Below are 16,831 nucleotides of genomic sequence, written 5' to 3' on the forward strand. Positions count from 1 at the left end.
AGGTGGCGTCTCACCAGAGCAGAATAGGGAGGGTGAATCACCTCCATCAACCTGCTGGACACTTCTAACCACTGGACACTACAGTAACTACTGTATAATAGGGCATTATTCAATTAATGTATTGCAAATAATGCCTTGTGCTTATTTAAAATGCATTTTGTTTGGCTTAGGAGCCCAATAACTAACAAATTAACGAGTGTGCCTATATTGGTATGTGTTGATTGAGTTTAGTATAATATTGGTGACACTCAGAGTACTAAATTCAAGTATTGAGCATTAGTGCTTTAATCTCAAGGCTACTGTTTATAAATGAACCTTACTAAAAATCTAAACTATTTTTAGCAGAAAAGCTGTTTCTGATACTGTAAATTTACAGTTTAGTTAGAAGTGTAACAGTGTAACACGATTAATTTTAAAGTCTGTGCAAAAAAATTTTTACAATAATAGCAACTATTTTTAAGCATTTTTATTTAAACTTTATTTTCGCTGCTAGTTAGCTGAAATGTGTTTGGTGCTGAATAGACATTGTATGAACTAGCTGGATGGGCCCAAAGGATATGAAACACTATGAATATTTGTTTTAATTAAGTTTGAAACACTTCTGTTTTCTACATGTATTACAGATATTTGTGATGCATTAGAGGAATTACACCTGAGTAAATGGAATTCTTTTACTTTGTGTGGCAAAAATTAGAAGAACCAATTCAGTGTAGTCCATGGACACTGGAAGCGTTTGAGGATTTGCCCAATGGAATTTTTAAAGAATGTGTCACCACTTCTTTTCCCGTAAAAGATGCATCGAGTTATACTGTTGGCTTACTTTTTGCAGAATTCTTTGTTTAAAATGAAAAAGTAACTTTAGCCACGGTGGTAAAATTTTCCAAGGATTGTGCATGTGTTTCCAGCAGGCTATTTCTTCTAAGAGGCATAAGGATCTTCATTTAGGCAGTCAAGAAAACACTTGTGGCCCATAAGCAGTAACACATTTGGAAGTCATTGCATCATTCAGCATTTTATTTTTAAGATTTTAAATATTTTCTTGAAGTAGTGTGGCTCACGCAAGGTTTCACAAGAATCTGTAGATGGTTCCAGAATTATAGTAATTCCCAATTTAATTATGGGCTTGTTTTCTCATTCCACATAAAATTACTGTGGTTTTAAGACTACTGTTCTGTAAAAATCTTTGCAGTGCTTAACTCTACATACAACTGGTTTTCTTTATTTGTCCTTCTCACAGCACATTTTGTCCTATCCATGTTATAGGTCTATGTGTTGATTTTGTTTTGTTTCAAGCACACTCTTATTTTTTCTAATAGACACATCAGGTGGTGACTCTATATCTAGTCATTGTGAACAGTTTGGTTTTTTTCTCCCAATTATTATTTCAGCATGAAAAGTCAATCCAGTTAAATTTGGATGTGAGAAGTACTGAGCTACGCTCTGTCTGGACCATTTTCTTGATATAGTTCCTACGAAGATTAACATTTCCAGATTCACTGGAACTTCTCTCATCCATAATAATTTGATTTTTATGCTTTCGTCTGAATTTAATATTTGCATTTAAGTAATAAATGTTTTTACGCATGGGTGAAATATGACAGTGATGGAAATCTGCAGTTCACCACTGGATTTAACTGCTTTTTGAATGAAAACAGCTAAACCATTTCCACTATAGTTCTATTTGTACCCAAAATATTTTTGAGGTATTAGATTTTGCTCTATATGAATTGTGCTCTCTGCAGCCATTGTTGGCTGATGTGACCAAGAGCTTAATCTGAAGGGACTGGAATAAACTCACAGTTATCTGAAGCTTGAGGGTACAGCATCATGTTTTGGCATTTAAAACAAATGTTAAAGTTTTACAAGATATTTTGGCTCTTCAGTGAAGAAAGATGCTGTTTCTAAAGGACAATATAAGCTGCTTTTTCTCCCTCCTGTTTTCTTGTTGTGTGGTGGGTTGGTTTTTTTCCCCTCTTTTTAACAGGTTAATCTATATTCACTAGTAAGAAAAAAATCAGTACTTTTCTGGAGTTCGGATTTCTGACAGTGGAACTTGCTCTTGTGTTACAACATGATTTTCTATCTAGGTTTGGAATGAAGGAGTTGCAATCTAAGCACTTTGTGGAGTTTAATTAGACATCTAAGGAGAAAAGAGATTCAGAAAAGTAATTTGTTCTTAAAAGTTCTGAAAACCTAATAGAAACGTACTACTAATTCTTGCAAGTGTGTGCATATGTTGTCTGCATAATCCCAGACCATGGGAGATGAGTGCTCAGTGCTTAACTGTTTGAAAAATTACTTCATGGGTCAGTAATTGGTTGGGTTTTGTTTCGATTGAAAAGTGTGTAAAAGGCATTTATTGTGCCTTGTTCCTTAGAATGTTTATTTTATTGTACTTTATGAAATTGACAGATTTGTCTGAATTTTCAGTAGCGGTATAGGTTAAATACAATTACTGACCACACACAGATGTTTTTTCTTTCATAATGCCTATCGTCTGCAGGAATGTATTTTGATAATGTTTGCCTATTGCAGGGTTTGAGAAACAAACCAAAGAAAACAGGACACGTGAAACCAGACCTCATAGATGTTGATCTTGTAAGAGGTAGGTCCTGAGCTAGAAACAGCTGAATTTCTGAGTTTAAAAATAGATGCCATCCTGTGTCTTATAACAAGAATGTATCGGTAAGTTTTCATAAAACAAACTTAAACAACCTCTCGCCCCAACCCACTAAACCCCCCCACAGCAAACCCTACATATTTTCTCTTAAAGAAGATGGATTTGAAATATCATTAAAAGGTGACCTTTAGATTAAACAGAAGGCTTAAAAACTTGATCTAAATTTTGTTGTATAGATTTAGGAAAAAAAGGGACATATGGATTGTCATGGATCAAAGTTTTGGAGTTATTAGTTCAGAAATCTCTCACTGCCAAGTATTCAGATTCTTCCACATCTTCTGGCATCTAGAGGAAAGGCTACGTTGAAATTCTGGAGAGAAAAAAATCATATAGGCCATGAATATTTCATGTCTGTCTTGAATAGCAAAACGGCAAGAGAAGGTCAGGCAGTATGAGGCTTTTCAGAAAGCCTTTAGTCTCCATTTATTTGTATCTTTATATAAGTTCCCTTATTCCTCATGAAGGCTCAGAAAAACATGATTACCATTATTTTCCATGAGCCCAGCAGCCAGCACAGTCTCCTGAAGCTATTCCATGTTGCGCTCTTTGAATTCAGTCTCTTAACCAAAGCACACTGCTTTGCTCTTGCCCTTAGAGATACACAGGCAGACACCCAGAGGTTGCCTTTAGAGACCTACTCATGCCCTTGCTCTCAGGCTGCTTTACCCGATCACCATTGAGCCTGGCTTGACCTCTGCTGGCACTACCGCGCTTGCTCTGGTTGCTGGCTCCACACACGGCCCCTTGACTCCTGTTCTCATGTCTGACTCCAGTGCTGGCTTTCAGCCCTCGGTGCTGTGCACAGAACAGACTGCCCCTGCCCCTGGGGAGAGTTAAAGGAATTTAGTAAGAAGACAATACAGACTGAGCTGATCAGGCACATGACACGGCCAGACAAGCAGTATCCTAAGCAGCAGCTGTTTGTGCTTGGCCAGTGCTTTTCATCTCCTTACTCATCAGTTTCCCCACACTTGTTCCTCCTTAAATCACATAAGCCTCTCCTTTGTCCCTTCCTTGCATCTTCCCTAAACGTCCCATAGTAAATTCTGTGCAATCTGAGCTCCTTTTACCCTGTAGCCCATAATCATAGAATCACAGAATGATTTGTGTTGGAAGGGACCTTAAAGCTCATCCAGTTCCAGCCCCCCTGCCATAGGCAGAAACACCTCCCACTAGACCAGGTTGGTCCAAGGCTCTGTCCAACCTGGCCTTAAACACTGCCAGGAATGGAGCAGCCACAGCTTCTCTGGGCAACCTGTGCCAGCACCTCAGCACCCTCATAGTAAAGAATTCATTCCTACTACCTAATCTAAACCTGCCCTCCATCAGTTTAAAGCCATTCCGCCTTGTCTTGTCACTACATGCGCTTGTAAAAAGCACCTCTCCAGCTTTCTTGTCAGCTTTTTTAGGTACTGGAAGCTGCTCTAAGGTCTTGCTGTAGCCTTCTCTTCTCCAGGCTGAACAAGCCCAGCTCTCTCAGTCTGTCTCCATAGCAGAGGTGCTCCAGCCATTGGAGCATCTTTGTGTACCTCCTCTGCACTTGTCCCAGAAGGTCCATGTCCCTGTGCTGGGGGCCCCAGAGCTGAATGCAGTAGTCTAGGTGGGGTCTCACCAGAGCATAGTGAGGGAGAATCACCTCCCTCAACCAGCTGGACACTTATGACAGTTCTTGTAACTACTGTATAATAGGGCATTATTCAATTAATGTATTATAATTAATGCCTTGTGCTTATTCAAAACTCATTTCATTTGGCTCAGGAGCCCAATAACTAACAAATTAACGAGTGTGCCTATATTGGTATGTGTCGATTGAGTTTAATATAATAATGGTAACAGTCAGAGTACTAAATTCAAGTATTGCCCATTCCTCTGAAAGGTGATCTGAAGAGCTGCTTTCAATGGCTCATGTTTAGGAATGCTCTGCTGGGACAGCCCTGGGAGGGGCCTTGTCAAAGTGTTCCTCCTATGATTTGGATTCCTGTCTGCTCTTGTGCTCCTATCCTGCTCTGGGCTTGGGGAGATGGGCCTTCAATGCTGGGCTGACAGCTCCGTTGATAGGTCTCTTCTACTGCCATTGTCTCTTCGAGGTCCTCTGGGGGTGTGCAGACCAGCTTTTATCACATCGCCTAATGCTATAACTTTAGAAATGGGAATGTGAGAGAGAGAAACAAAATCAAATGACATTTAACTTAAAAAAAAACAGAACTTGAAATTAAATGTGTTTGTAGGAATTCAGGAACAGCAGTGCACCACTTCAGTATAGTGATATACATGAACAGCCTTTAGATGACTGCTCTGTGTGGATGTGTAAGTTGGTATTAAAGTAGTTCCAGTACTGGCAGTGTTTCATCTGTGCCAGCACAGAGCTCACTAATGCCAGTTCTACTTGTAAACAAGGTGGAGATGGCATAGCAGTATGCACGAGTTGCCCTTTCCAAGCAGTAACCTTGGCATAATTTAAGTCACACTCTTGTTAAGTAAATGTTATGCAGTTTTCTAGCTGCCAGAGAAGTGGGAATATAGAGGAAGAAAAAGAAATGGAGATATGAGAGAGAAAGGACATTTGAATGAGCGAAATGAAAAACTGTATGGAAGGAGAGGCTCCCCTGCTCTTGGGGCTGGTTCTCCTCTATACTTCTCAACCATATTCCATTTTGCTGAATGACACAGCTGGAGCAATTTACAGGTGTTGATGTTTTAGATCCCTCTGCTGTGCCAGGAAAGGGCTCTGCTGTGCCTGCATGGGCATGTGGAATTTTCACGTGACTTTCTTTTGCTTCATAAAGTTTCTGATACCTCAGTGAAACAATAATTCTTAATAATTTAATTTTAAATAATTTTTACATACTAAGAAATGTTTTGTTATTCACACATTCCAAAATCTAGGTATTTGTAGAAGTTCCTGATAATGGCAGTCAACAGGGCACCAACAATTTACACAGATTTTTTCATTGAGGAGATGGTGAAATGGTAGAAGTATATTTATTAAAATAATAATGTTTAATAGTTGCTCCTTTAAATAACTCTCTTAACTACTCCTCTACTGAAAACTAATGTTATTCGCCATAACAATGAAGTGTATCAAAATCTATTTTTCTTTTTTTAAAGGATCCGCTTTTGCTAAAGCGAAACCCGAAAGTCCTTGGACATCTCTGACCCGCAAAGGAATCGTGAGAGTTGTTTTCTTTCCGTTCTTCTACAGGTGGTGGCTACAAGTGACATCAAGGGTCATCTTTTTCTGGCTGCTTGTTCTTTACCTTCTTCAAGGTAGAGTTGGATTACAGGATCAACTTCAACTGAATGCCTTACTTTAACCATACGGAAGCTCCTGTGTGTTACTTGGTTCACTTTGTGCTGTTAAGGTTCATTCCAGTATTTTCAGAAAATACTGTAATGACACAGTCCCAAAGATGTGTCTTTTGGTTAACATTCCCTTTGCATATATAAAGGTGGCATACTGAAAACTTAAGGATTTCCTCACAGGCTTTCCAAAGCATTTAGCACACTTAGGTTTCTGGGACTATCTAAAGTTCAGGACTGATCGATATCAAGGAACCTTTGGCTTAGGCAGTGTATTTTGTCTTGGGCTTTTGGTGTTTCTGGCACTTGTACAGATAAAGGAGCAAGCAAGGCCAAACCTGCCAAGGTGCATGCAGCTTCAGCAGCCTGGTGGGATGATCTGTTTGACCAGTTTTCAGTCATCCTTCCAGGTGTTATTTTGTCACATCAGAGGCAGGGAACTTCTAGCTTGTATTTTTGTCATACCTTAGACATACCTCTGAATGACTGGCAAAAGGGAGGCTTATTGTCCTATGTGCTTCTGCTGGTTTTTTCCATTGCATGGGGAGACCGTGCGTCTTAATTTTATATTTCATAGATTATAGAGGGAATTCTGAGCAACTGTTAACAAACAGAAAGCAATTCACAGATTTCAGGGGTGATCAGTCTTGAGTTCTAGTAATCTGACTTTGTGCTTCTTTTACTTACATGCAATATATAAGAGAAAATAAGAAAGGGAAGAATGTAACGTAGTGAGTCAGCATCTAACAGTGTGGCAGTCACAAGAATAATAAGTGTATCAGAAGCATGTACAACAAATGGAACAGAAAATTGGGAGCAATTTAATACCCTGAGAAGCTAAATGACTGAGAAGTTTTCCAGTGAAATCCAATTAAAATACAATATTACTTTTTCAGTTTTGCCATCTGTCCTTGCAGTTGTGAATCACTGGATCATTTGGAAATTGGATTTAAAATAAGAACTGGAGTTAAAAAGAAAAGTTGCCAGTGCTTCATGTATGGTGATGTCAGCAGCTATAAAATGAATTTCCCAGTGCCAGTGCCCCAAAACATGAAATATTGACAGATATTCTTGTGGTCTCCTATCAGAACTTCTCCTTATCCCCATTTCCAGACAGGTGTTCAGGAAGTATTGTTGCATATATTAGCATTTGTGTATACTGTGGTAAGTGATCCCATAGTGTTAATAATTTTAATCTTGCTTGCAATATTATAGGTAGTAAAATATAAGTTATAGTTCGTTTGTTACCATGTTCATAGGTGGTTTATTTTGAGAAACACCATTATAGTAATTATTTATGTTCCTGATCTTATATTTATATAAAAAATATATCCACACTTGATCTGCGGAGCCTTCATAAGACTCCAAAAGCAGCAAAATAGAAACTCAATGCAGATTCTGAGCGCAAGCAACTTTTTTAGGACATTAATTACAGGGCTATTTTGTGATTAACTTTTTTCCCTTCAAGTTTCTCGGGATCTGTGATTTACTAAAATGATGGTTGGAATGCATCATTTCCCTAATGCATATGGTCTCTAATGTGACAAAATGTTTGTTATTTCTGAGGGTACAAATTAACAAACATCGGAAAAGAATTAAGTGTTATGTATGACTCTATAATCCAGCTATTTGAAATACTTATTTAAATTTTGGTGAATTAAGTGCAGAGTTTTTGGTGTTTTTTGAAATATATTTAAAGACTTACATATGTAAGTGAAATTAAATTGATTTTTTTTTTTTTTTTTAAATTGGAAGCTATTTAAAACAAACCCCTCAAGCCTCTCCTTCTCTAGGACCTCTGTGTAAGTTTTGCATAGATTTTACTCTGTAGCTGTGCTCAGTTTGTTCATTTACTACAAAATTGGTAAAGCAGCACCAAAATGTCAACAGTCTATGAAGAGAACTTAACAACAAAACACCTCAAATTCTAGTGGCCGTATTTCTGCCCTGAATCTGAATTTTGTCTTGTAGCTCAGACTTTGCGTCACCAGGTCAGATTCTCCCTAATACTGTTGTAAAGTGGTCTGACCTTATTCGTGTATATGCATTTAATTCAATTATTATTTTAATTGTGAAGTGTTTTCTATTTATGAACGGCATTACTTGGAATTATTGCTTTGAAATCAATTAGCTTTAGCAGCATACCTGCTAGCATTTATGTAAATCTGCAGGAAAGAATTCTTTCCTTGGCTGTGGATTTAAATTCCAGGTTTTATTTATATTGGTTTCCTTTAGTATAAAGTGTGGTTAGCAAAATGTGTGATAAGAGAACTACAGAGAAATGTTTTTTTAATCAAAGGTCATGGAACAGGCCATGAATTCAGGTAGAAGTAAAACCTTTTTCCTTTGACTCCTTATTGGTTTAGTTTACAGCACTGTCTCATTTTTACTTAAAAAATGTTTCTTTATTCTAACAAGAAAATGAAGTGTAACATTCTAGTGTGTATCTCGATTGTATGTTTCTTAAGCATGGAACAAGAAACTTTAATAGTGATAGAATAATTGTTTATTGTGGTGAGATACATATGTATGTATGCATTTTTTAACTTGGTAATACAAATATTTCAAAGCTTTAAATGCTATAAAAATAAATGCTTGTTGGTGTTTTAAATGTACAGCTGCTTTCTTTGATGCAGCTTTTTGCTGTTTGTGATATAATCTGTGTTGGTTTCACAAAATAAACCACTGTAATTTAGAAAAATACAAGTCCAAATCCTATAAAAAGTAAAGAAATTATTAAAAGTGGTGTGAGAAATTCTCTTCTGAGGCCTAGCTGTAATGGTAGGAACAATTCTAGGATAATCTGAACCACAGCGAACTGGCTCACTGCAGGAAGAAGTTCTTGGATTTTCCTCCTATCCTACTAAAAACATCAGGAGGTCCATAACATTTTCTTAAATCTGTGTGAAACTCCATGGTGGGAACCTGCAGTCTACAGATTTGTATCTTCTGGAAGGCTGTGATTTCTTCCAGGTTACTCTGCTTGTCTAAATGTGTTTTACGTACAAATCATCTTGTAGTGAAGTTTGAAATTGTTTTGTGGAGGCCTACTCCTGCGAATCATTTCACATGGATATTTGGAGCTCTGTGTTCTCAGAAGTACATGTTTATCCAAATTGTAGGATAGGAGTCAAAATTGGCTACTTGTACTTTATACTACTACACTATACCTTATGAATCTTATTGTATGTATGAGAAACTCAGATAAGCTTATTTAGGAAGAGGTGATATTATCTGTAATTACCTTTTACTACCTGTACCTATATTTTTTAATAAGCTGGATTTCTGATTGATGTGTGCCATCTTACTGAGAAACATCATAATGCAAAAATTTAGTCCATATATAGTAATAAAAGATACCTCATGTGTTCTGTGTAAGACTTCTGAGTTAGGAAAAAGACTGATGGGAAATTAGAAATAGATTACCACAACCAAAAAATAATTCCATCATGTTTCTAATACTGGTTACCTTGCTAAAGACTATTTCATGAAAACCACAGCTGATCTCTTCATGGAAAACATTGCATCAGAGGTATTTGCTGTTTTAGGTGTGGCTTCGTGTGGTACATTTTAGGTGTTTGAATGTGGTATATAAATTTGCATGTGGCTGTATTTTTTTCAGTTGATTTCAGTAAAGAACTGGTGAAAACTGTTGAACTGGTACCAGGTATTTCTTGTGCTAGGAGCAGGTCTAAGTTATGGGACTCTCACTCTAGTGGTACAAGAGCAAAACCAAGTTCTCATGGGACATGCAGATGTTAGGCACAGAGAATTATCCTCCTGTTTTCTTTCTGAATTGTTTCTTGGAATTTCTGTATTTTCTGTCTTGATACCTTCTTTCAGCTGAGTTTCAGAACATGGCACTTCAAGCTATAGAGGCAGAGCAACGAGAACATACAATAAGCAGAGAAAAGGGAGGGGTCACCTCTTCTTTCTGCCTCATGTCTGTTCAGTGTGTTCAGACTGACTTGAAGCCTGTAAAGACATTTCTGAGCTGCAGAAGCTACAGAAGTGGTTGGGCTCTGGGTACAGGAGCAATAAGAGTTACCTGGGTGTTGACTGTATATGAAAAGCTGGTTATAAGGTTACAAAAACAACAGTTAACTATGGAATTGGAAGATACCCCTTTTCCAATTACAAGTGCTAGTTAGTCTTGGTCATTTCAGCTGGACCAGCTCATAGTTTACATGGTTTGTCTCTGTTCTCTCCACATTGCTAGATAATATACACATAAGTATATACGAAATATCTGTAGACTTGCACTTACACATGTGTGTCTATCCATATGGGCAACTTTGTCCTTGGACTGGAATATGGAGTTTACAGTGCATTCTGCTACAGAATATAAAGAGTTTCTGGTCTCAAGTCTGTTGGTCCTTACAGTATCAAAATAGATATATGGTTAACAGAATCAGGCTGGCTGAGGTTGTCATGGACCTCTGGAGATAGTCTGAACCCTACTCAAAGCAGCGTTAACTAGAACAGGTTGCTTGAGGCTGTGTCCAGTCAGGGTTTTAATATCTCCAAGGATGGAGAGACTTTGACCTATCTGGCCAACCTGCTTCTCGTTTGGCTAGTCATACACTGCATCATTATAGGTGATACGGAAGTAAATTTACTTGGGCTGCTTTAAGGATAACATTTACTTTTTGGTTTTGTCTCCGACTGAAGCTTCATCTTCATTTAAAGTTTCATGACACATCAAGCTTTCCAAATGCTTCCCTACCTTACTTCATTCTGCCACCTTTTTCTTGAGCAGTAGCTTTTACATAAGTGTAAAAGAAGAGATGGATATTAAGTCTGTAGGTGACTATTTAAATCTCTATTACTGCCTATTTCATTGCAATTATAATCCCTTCCTCTCAGAATTACAGGGGTTGGTTTAAAATCCAGGTGAAGGACTAGATCTGAATGTTTGTCTTTTTAACAAAAGCCATGTAATGAGTTGGCCATTTCAGACATTGCAAATACTGAACTCAACTTCATTTCCCTTCTTTTCCAGTTGCTGCTGTAGTGTTATTCTATACAGCCCAAAGCCCACATAATATACCTCTGACCGAAGTAATTGGGCCAATATGGCTAATGTTGCTACTTGGAACTGTGCATTGTCAGATTGTTTCAACACGAACTCCTAAGCCACCCCCCAGCACAGGGGGTAAAAGAAGAAGGTATAGTCTATGTTCTAGTACTTATTTAGGATTGTTAAATATTCTGAAGAACATGCATGAAAAAATGTAGGGATTTACAGTCTCTGCTTTGCAAGAGATGAGAAATTGATGCTTTTTTATCTGAGTTCTTAACTGATGCTCTTTAACTTCTGTGCATTGACTAGTTTATGCATTGTTTTATTAGAATTTTAATGCATTGAATCTGACATTTTGCCTGAAACAGTTTGTATCATGGTAGAGTGACAGTATTTACATTGTTGCAAGTTTAGTTTTAGAACTCCATGTACTACTACTCCTGATCTTTGTGGGAAACATACGTATATTAAAGGGGATGCTACTGGAACTGTAGAATGTCTTCCTGCACTTCACTGAGTATGGCTGCTACAGTGAATTGCCCCATTAAAATGGGAAAGCCTGCAGTAGTGAACTTTGCAGGTCTAAGCCTGTGATGGTGAGATGAAATATATTTTGGGTTTAAGTGTTACAATAATGAGTGTTAGGTTTTTCAGGTTAAGTTTTGTTAAATGGAGTTTATTAAATTGATATGATAAAGCTTTAGTAAACTATTTTGAAATCTTGCTTGTTTTTGCATGCTTGAACTGCTGCACACATTATAGAATTGGTAGATTGCACTTACAAAGCTACCTTCAATTTTGATCTCTTCTGATGAAGGAAATTAAGGAAAGCAGCACATTTGGAAGTACATAGGGAAGGAGATGGCTCTAGTACTACAGATAACACACAGGAGGGAACAGTGCAGAGCTACGGTACAAGCACCTCTTGCAGTATTGGCGCCGTCTTCAGAGATATCTGGCATGCTGCTTTCTTTTTATCAGGGTTTGTATTTATTCAAGGCTACATATGTGTTAGAGATGCATTATCCCTTTTCTGAATAAGTAAACATTGATGTAATAATTAAACTTTTGTTGATCTAGTTTTTCTCTAATAGTAAATTCATCTCAGTATTTGAACATGTACTAATGTGTTGTTTCTTGACTTTTGTAAATGCTGATGCAATTATATGTTGATGTCGGAGTACTCTGTGAGCTATCGGGAACGAACTGACTCAGTTTCTCAGTTTTAATCAAATAAGAAAATTTGACTGTAATTTTTCTTTATTACATTACCTGCTTATTACTCTGACAGAATGCTTATTGAATTCTCTCACTGTCATCAAATAACGTGCTTTTTGTGAAGGAAAAGCCTTCAGGATTCAAATAGGCACAGTGCTTAGTTTATAAATAAACATTGAAGATGCATTTTCTAATGATTGGAAGAAGCAACTAACCCTGTTACATTCCAGAGCTGTTTTGCAAGTGATCGATCTGATAATGTAGTGCTCCAGGCAGTTAAAAGTTAAAAACACATTCTGTAGCACTCTGTGTTCAAGGTACACACAGCATTGTGAGTCCTATAGATCAGCATTTATTAGCTCATAAAATAGTAGGAAATTGAGAAAAGAGATACTGCAAGTTATTACATTGATGTTTTGTTGTGCATGCTGCATCTTAAGTAAGGCAACACTAACATGTCTGTCGTACTTATGATATGTGCTCTTAACCACTGGCAAAGCTTACCTTATGTGATGTTACATTCTGGGAATATCTAGTTGAAACCCTAGAGAAGTTTTCAAAATGTTTAAAAATACTGCAAGAGGAGAGTTCTGGCTTTTGTCTGTGTAAGATGAAGCTGGCTTTGTCAAACTATGAGTCACAGTGATAGACACCACTGCTGTTCTTTGGGCTGTGTGCATTACTTTCTGCTGTGCTTGGAGTGTAATCTTGTACACTTTTGAGTGTTTTCACTTGCGGAAGATGCTTATGTGCAGTAAGAAGAAGACTGTTGGAAGATTCATTTGGTTTTTTTTCCCTTACCTTCCCTGGTATTGAGCTCAGAGTGTTTTTGTTTGAGAAGGGTTCGTGGGACTTGCTCTAAGGACTTGTTTAAACCATTTAATGAGAGGTTGTGTGCGTGTGTGTGTATTTTACTTGGTGATGTTGCTGAAGAAATCTTATGAAACCTCACTGCAAGCAAGCTGTTTAGTGAGATCTCTCCTGTTTCTTAAGACGTATTTTGAAGCTCTAGATAAGGACATTAGAATGGCTCAGTAGTGCTTATTTACAGCAGTTTTTCACGTGTATTAAGCTTTGTTATACCATTTTGTGGAGCTTTAAATATAGGTCTTAAATGCATGGTTTCAAAATTCTCCTCAAATTGTGTTCTTTGCTTTAGGGCTGGACCCTGTGTACTTACACCATTCATCTACATTCAGGTCATTGGTAACCTGGAACTGTGTATTCAGTAAATAACCTTTTGAATGGCAAAAGTCAGTCTGACTAATAAAAGAATTCTAAACGTCAATCCAGCACAGAGCTGATTTAAAAATACTAATTATCAATTTCACTGGAAAGGATGTCAATATCCGAATAGGTAATTTATTCAGAATGTAGCACTGATGTGGGACTTGGCTCAAATGTGTCCTTGCTCTAGTTATGGAAATCTTACAATTGTAACTGCTTTAAAAGTTCTACAGCATGAACAGGGAGGAGGTTTGGGTTTTTTTACCAACTCCAATTAAAATACATGGGAATAGAATACTTAACAGTGAAAATCTACAGTCTTGGAGAAACATGATTTACATAGTATCATAGAATGGTTAGGGTTGGAAAGGTCCGTTTTCCTTAACATTTTCTACAGGTGATGCATGATTAAGACAAAGTCATTCCTGAGTTAGCTTTTGCATATGTTCAGGCTTTTTAAGACCTTGGCTATATTCATTGTGTTGTCCTGTCTTACTCTTAAATACTTTTAAAATCTCATGCTAGAATTCAGAGTTGATTAAAGATATATGTCTATATAGTAATTCTGGAAACTATATATTTCTATCAGCTAGGGAGGTATTGTTCATGTTTATTGTTTTGTCTTTTATCAGTGTAGTGCCCCCTAATGATAGGTGGAAATGTATGCTTTACTGGCTTGAGGCTTACACATAAATTTGGAGATTCTTCCAAAAACTAACTGGTTTCCATGTTAGAGACGACTAAAAGACTTTGATCAAGTTACCTGTTTTCCAAAATGAGCTTTAGCTGATCTCAGAGTCATCATTGTCTTGCAGTTTTAGTAACATTGCTTGAGTAGCGAAGTCCTATTTAAACAAATTATACGTATCTACATACATAAGTTCTTTTTTTCTCTTATTTGCTCCTACTCAACTGTTTGAAGCTACTTCTTGCTAGTAGCTTTCAAGTTTAATGTGAAATGCATAAAAACTACTCAGATTAACTGTGGTATAGTTGTCCTGTTACTGCCCTTACTGCACTTACTGCTAAGTAACTTGTGGAGTAATGACTGGATGTGTACATCTGTGTATACATCCTGCATTCCCTTTTGCACTATTAAGAAGAATTTTTTAGAAGTGCTAAAAGTATATTTAGTGCATAAAAAAATGTTCTCTCTGGGTTCCACCTTATTGCAGATAATTTCATATTAGTGCTACTTCCTAGTGCTCACAACTGAGCTTAATAAAACATACTATTTTACAATGAGTTGCCACTGAAATGCTGATGCTTGCTTTATTCCAGAAGTGGAACAGCAGATTTTTCCATTAAATAATAAGCAACGCTTTCTCTTCCTTCAGTTGTCTTATCTTCATTAGCTTAGTTGAACAATGACATTGTAAAAGGCCACAGAAATAAAGCTCTAACATGTTTCTGTTGATAATTTGACCTTTTTGTCCTAAGCCTCAATAACGTTTTAGATCATCTACTTAATGAACCTAGAAAATTAAAACTCTCTATATAACCTTTTGTAATCTGCAAACTGATTTACTAGCTGCTTCTCCACCACAAAACACATGCTAAAGCATCTTGCTGTCTCTGCCTTTGTAAGCTTATAATAAAAACTAATCTATTCAAATACATGATAACTGCAGAGAGTGTTTCTGCTGGTTTTGTACTTATTTAGAAATAAAGTTGACTAAGAATTTAGGGAATGAATTTTTCCGTTTTATCCAGCTCTCCCTAGTCACTTTTTGTGTTCAGGTTTCCCCTGTGTTTTGTGGGATACCTTATCCTGGGGGGAATGTGAGGCGACTATGCCAGTTCTCTTGATTTTTGTTTGATGTGCATGTTAAAGAGGAATTTAATCTTCTGCTATGTAATCCAACTCTCACAGAATGCCTCACTCCTTAAAGAGAAATGCAGTGTGTATTCCCTCATAGGAGCACAAGATGAATTGAACAGATTCTTGATGGTTTTATGACCTGTGTCCAGTGTTCTAATAAAACTTGGAAACTTGATTTAAAGCACTTCACCCTCTTCCAAGTGTTCTAGAACCGAACAACCTGAATCTAATTAATGCAGGATACTAATTGCTTAAATGAAGACTTAAAGTAGTCTCTATCAATAAGGTAGCAAGCTACTATTCTTCTGCATTCGTTCATTGGCTGCACTTCCCAATTTGGAAGTATAATCATTCAAATGTTTGCTTTGAGAAAGCCTTTTTCTGGCATTAGGCATTCTTGTTGCTACATTTATTGACTAGATGAGGGCCTTGATGTCTAGAGAATGTTATGGAAGACTATTCATCAATACTTAGTAGTCTTAGGAAAAATAATACTGAAGCTTAATTCATAAACTTATTTTGTTATTTGAAAACAGGCGCAGTTAGCATGTTTGTAAGTTACATTGATTGCCAGGGGTGTTACTGGGTAATACGGGAAAGACTGAATTAAACGCCTTCTGTTTAGTAGAGTTATCAATAAGCTGAGTGTGTTTAAAACAGTAACAAAACCCTTCTGTGTACAGAATACTAACAGCATGTTTGTTTGCAGCTTCAGGAAATAGCATACTTGTTTTGAATTAATAACACTTCAACTTTTAGCATACCTCTTTGTTAAGATAGAGAAGTTTCTTGTTTACATTGAAGGCTTGTGGTTGTAATATCGCTCAAGTTGCTGTGAAGTTTCAGTTTTAACATACAGGTTTCCTTTTTTCTTTCAGTAGCTAATGATAGAATTTTCTTTCAGACACTGACAGTTCCTTTTGTAATACTTTTGGGAAAGTATAATGCGTATTATATAGAAGATGAAATAGTTACAAATATTGCATCTGATGTTAATATTGTTAGTTTGTGGTCATTTTAATTAAACTAAAACGGGTTGAGAGGGATAAGGAGGATTTAGACTGGGGAAAAAAAACTGAGAGAGTCATTAATTTAATATATATGTATTTGTTTCAAATATAGATCTAAGAAAGCAAAAATCTCAATAGATAAATCCACGGAGACTGATAATGGGTACGTGTCCCTTGATGGGAAAAAGACAGGTAAAAGCAGCGAAGAATGTATGCAGGCCCATGAACGTCGGTGCGAAGTGATTAAGCCAGAAGAGTCAGGGTGGAGCACTGCAACAGTGAGAGATGCCTTCAGCAATCACAGTCATCACAAAGTAAGTGTGCTTCATTGCTTTCAAAGCAGGGTTATTAATTTGTCATATAGTATGTGAGGTGTATTTTTACAATACTTTTGATGCATTCTTATCTACTTTACCCTTAAAAAGGTTTTTAAAATTAAATTAGGTGTAGGACCCTGGGGCCAAAAGTTAAGTCATTTTATTTCATCCTGAGATTCCTAGCCTTTCCTTATTCTTGGAGGAGGATCTAAACATTCTTTGCCATTCTGTATT

The 16,831-nt window shown here is 37.0% G+C and overlaps 1 protein-coding gene across 3 annotated transcripts in view; it reads left to right on the forward strand.

Annotated features, from left to right (window-relative positions):
- PHTF2 (putative homeodomain transcription factor 2) overlaps positions 1 to 16,831 on the forward strand; it is a 68,956-nt gene that overhangs the window by 28,687 nt on the left and 23,438 nt on the right. For all 3 annotated transcript variants that reach the window (XM_065666985.1, XM_065667003.1, XM_065666994.1), the window contains exons 4-8: positions 2,536 to 2,605; positions 5,789 to 5,947; positions 10,983 to 11,148; positions 11,821 to 11,985; positions 16,393 to 16,594. In XM_065666985.1, coding sequence (XP_065523057.1) covers positions 2,536 to 2,605; positions 5,789 to 5,947; positions 10,983 to 11,148; positions 11,821 to 11,985; positions 16,393 to 16,594 — 762 coding nt within the window. The remainder of the gene's footprint in view (positions 1 to 2,535; positions 2,606 to 5,788; positions 5,948 to 10,982; positions 11,149 to 11,820; positions 11,986 to 16,392; positions 16,595 to 16,831) is intronic.

Source organism: Lathamus discolor, chromosome 1 (genome assembly GCF_037157495.1).
Source record: "Lathamus discolor isolate bLatDis1 chromosome 1, bLatDis1.hap1, whole genome shotgun sequence".
Lineage (NCBI taxonomy): Eukaryota > Metazoa > Chordata > Aves > Psittaciformes > Psittacidae > Lathamus > Lathamus discolor.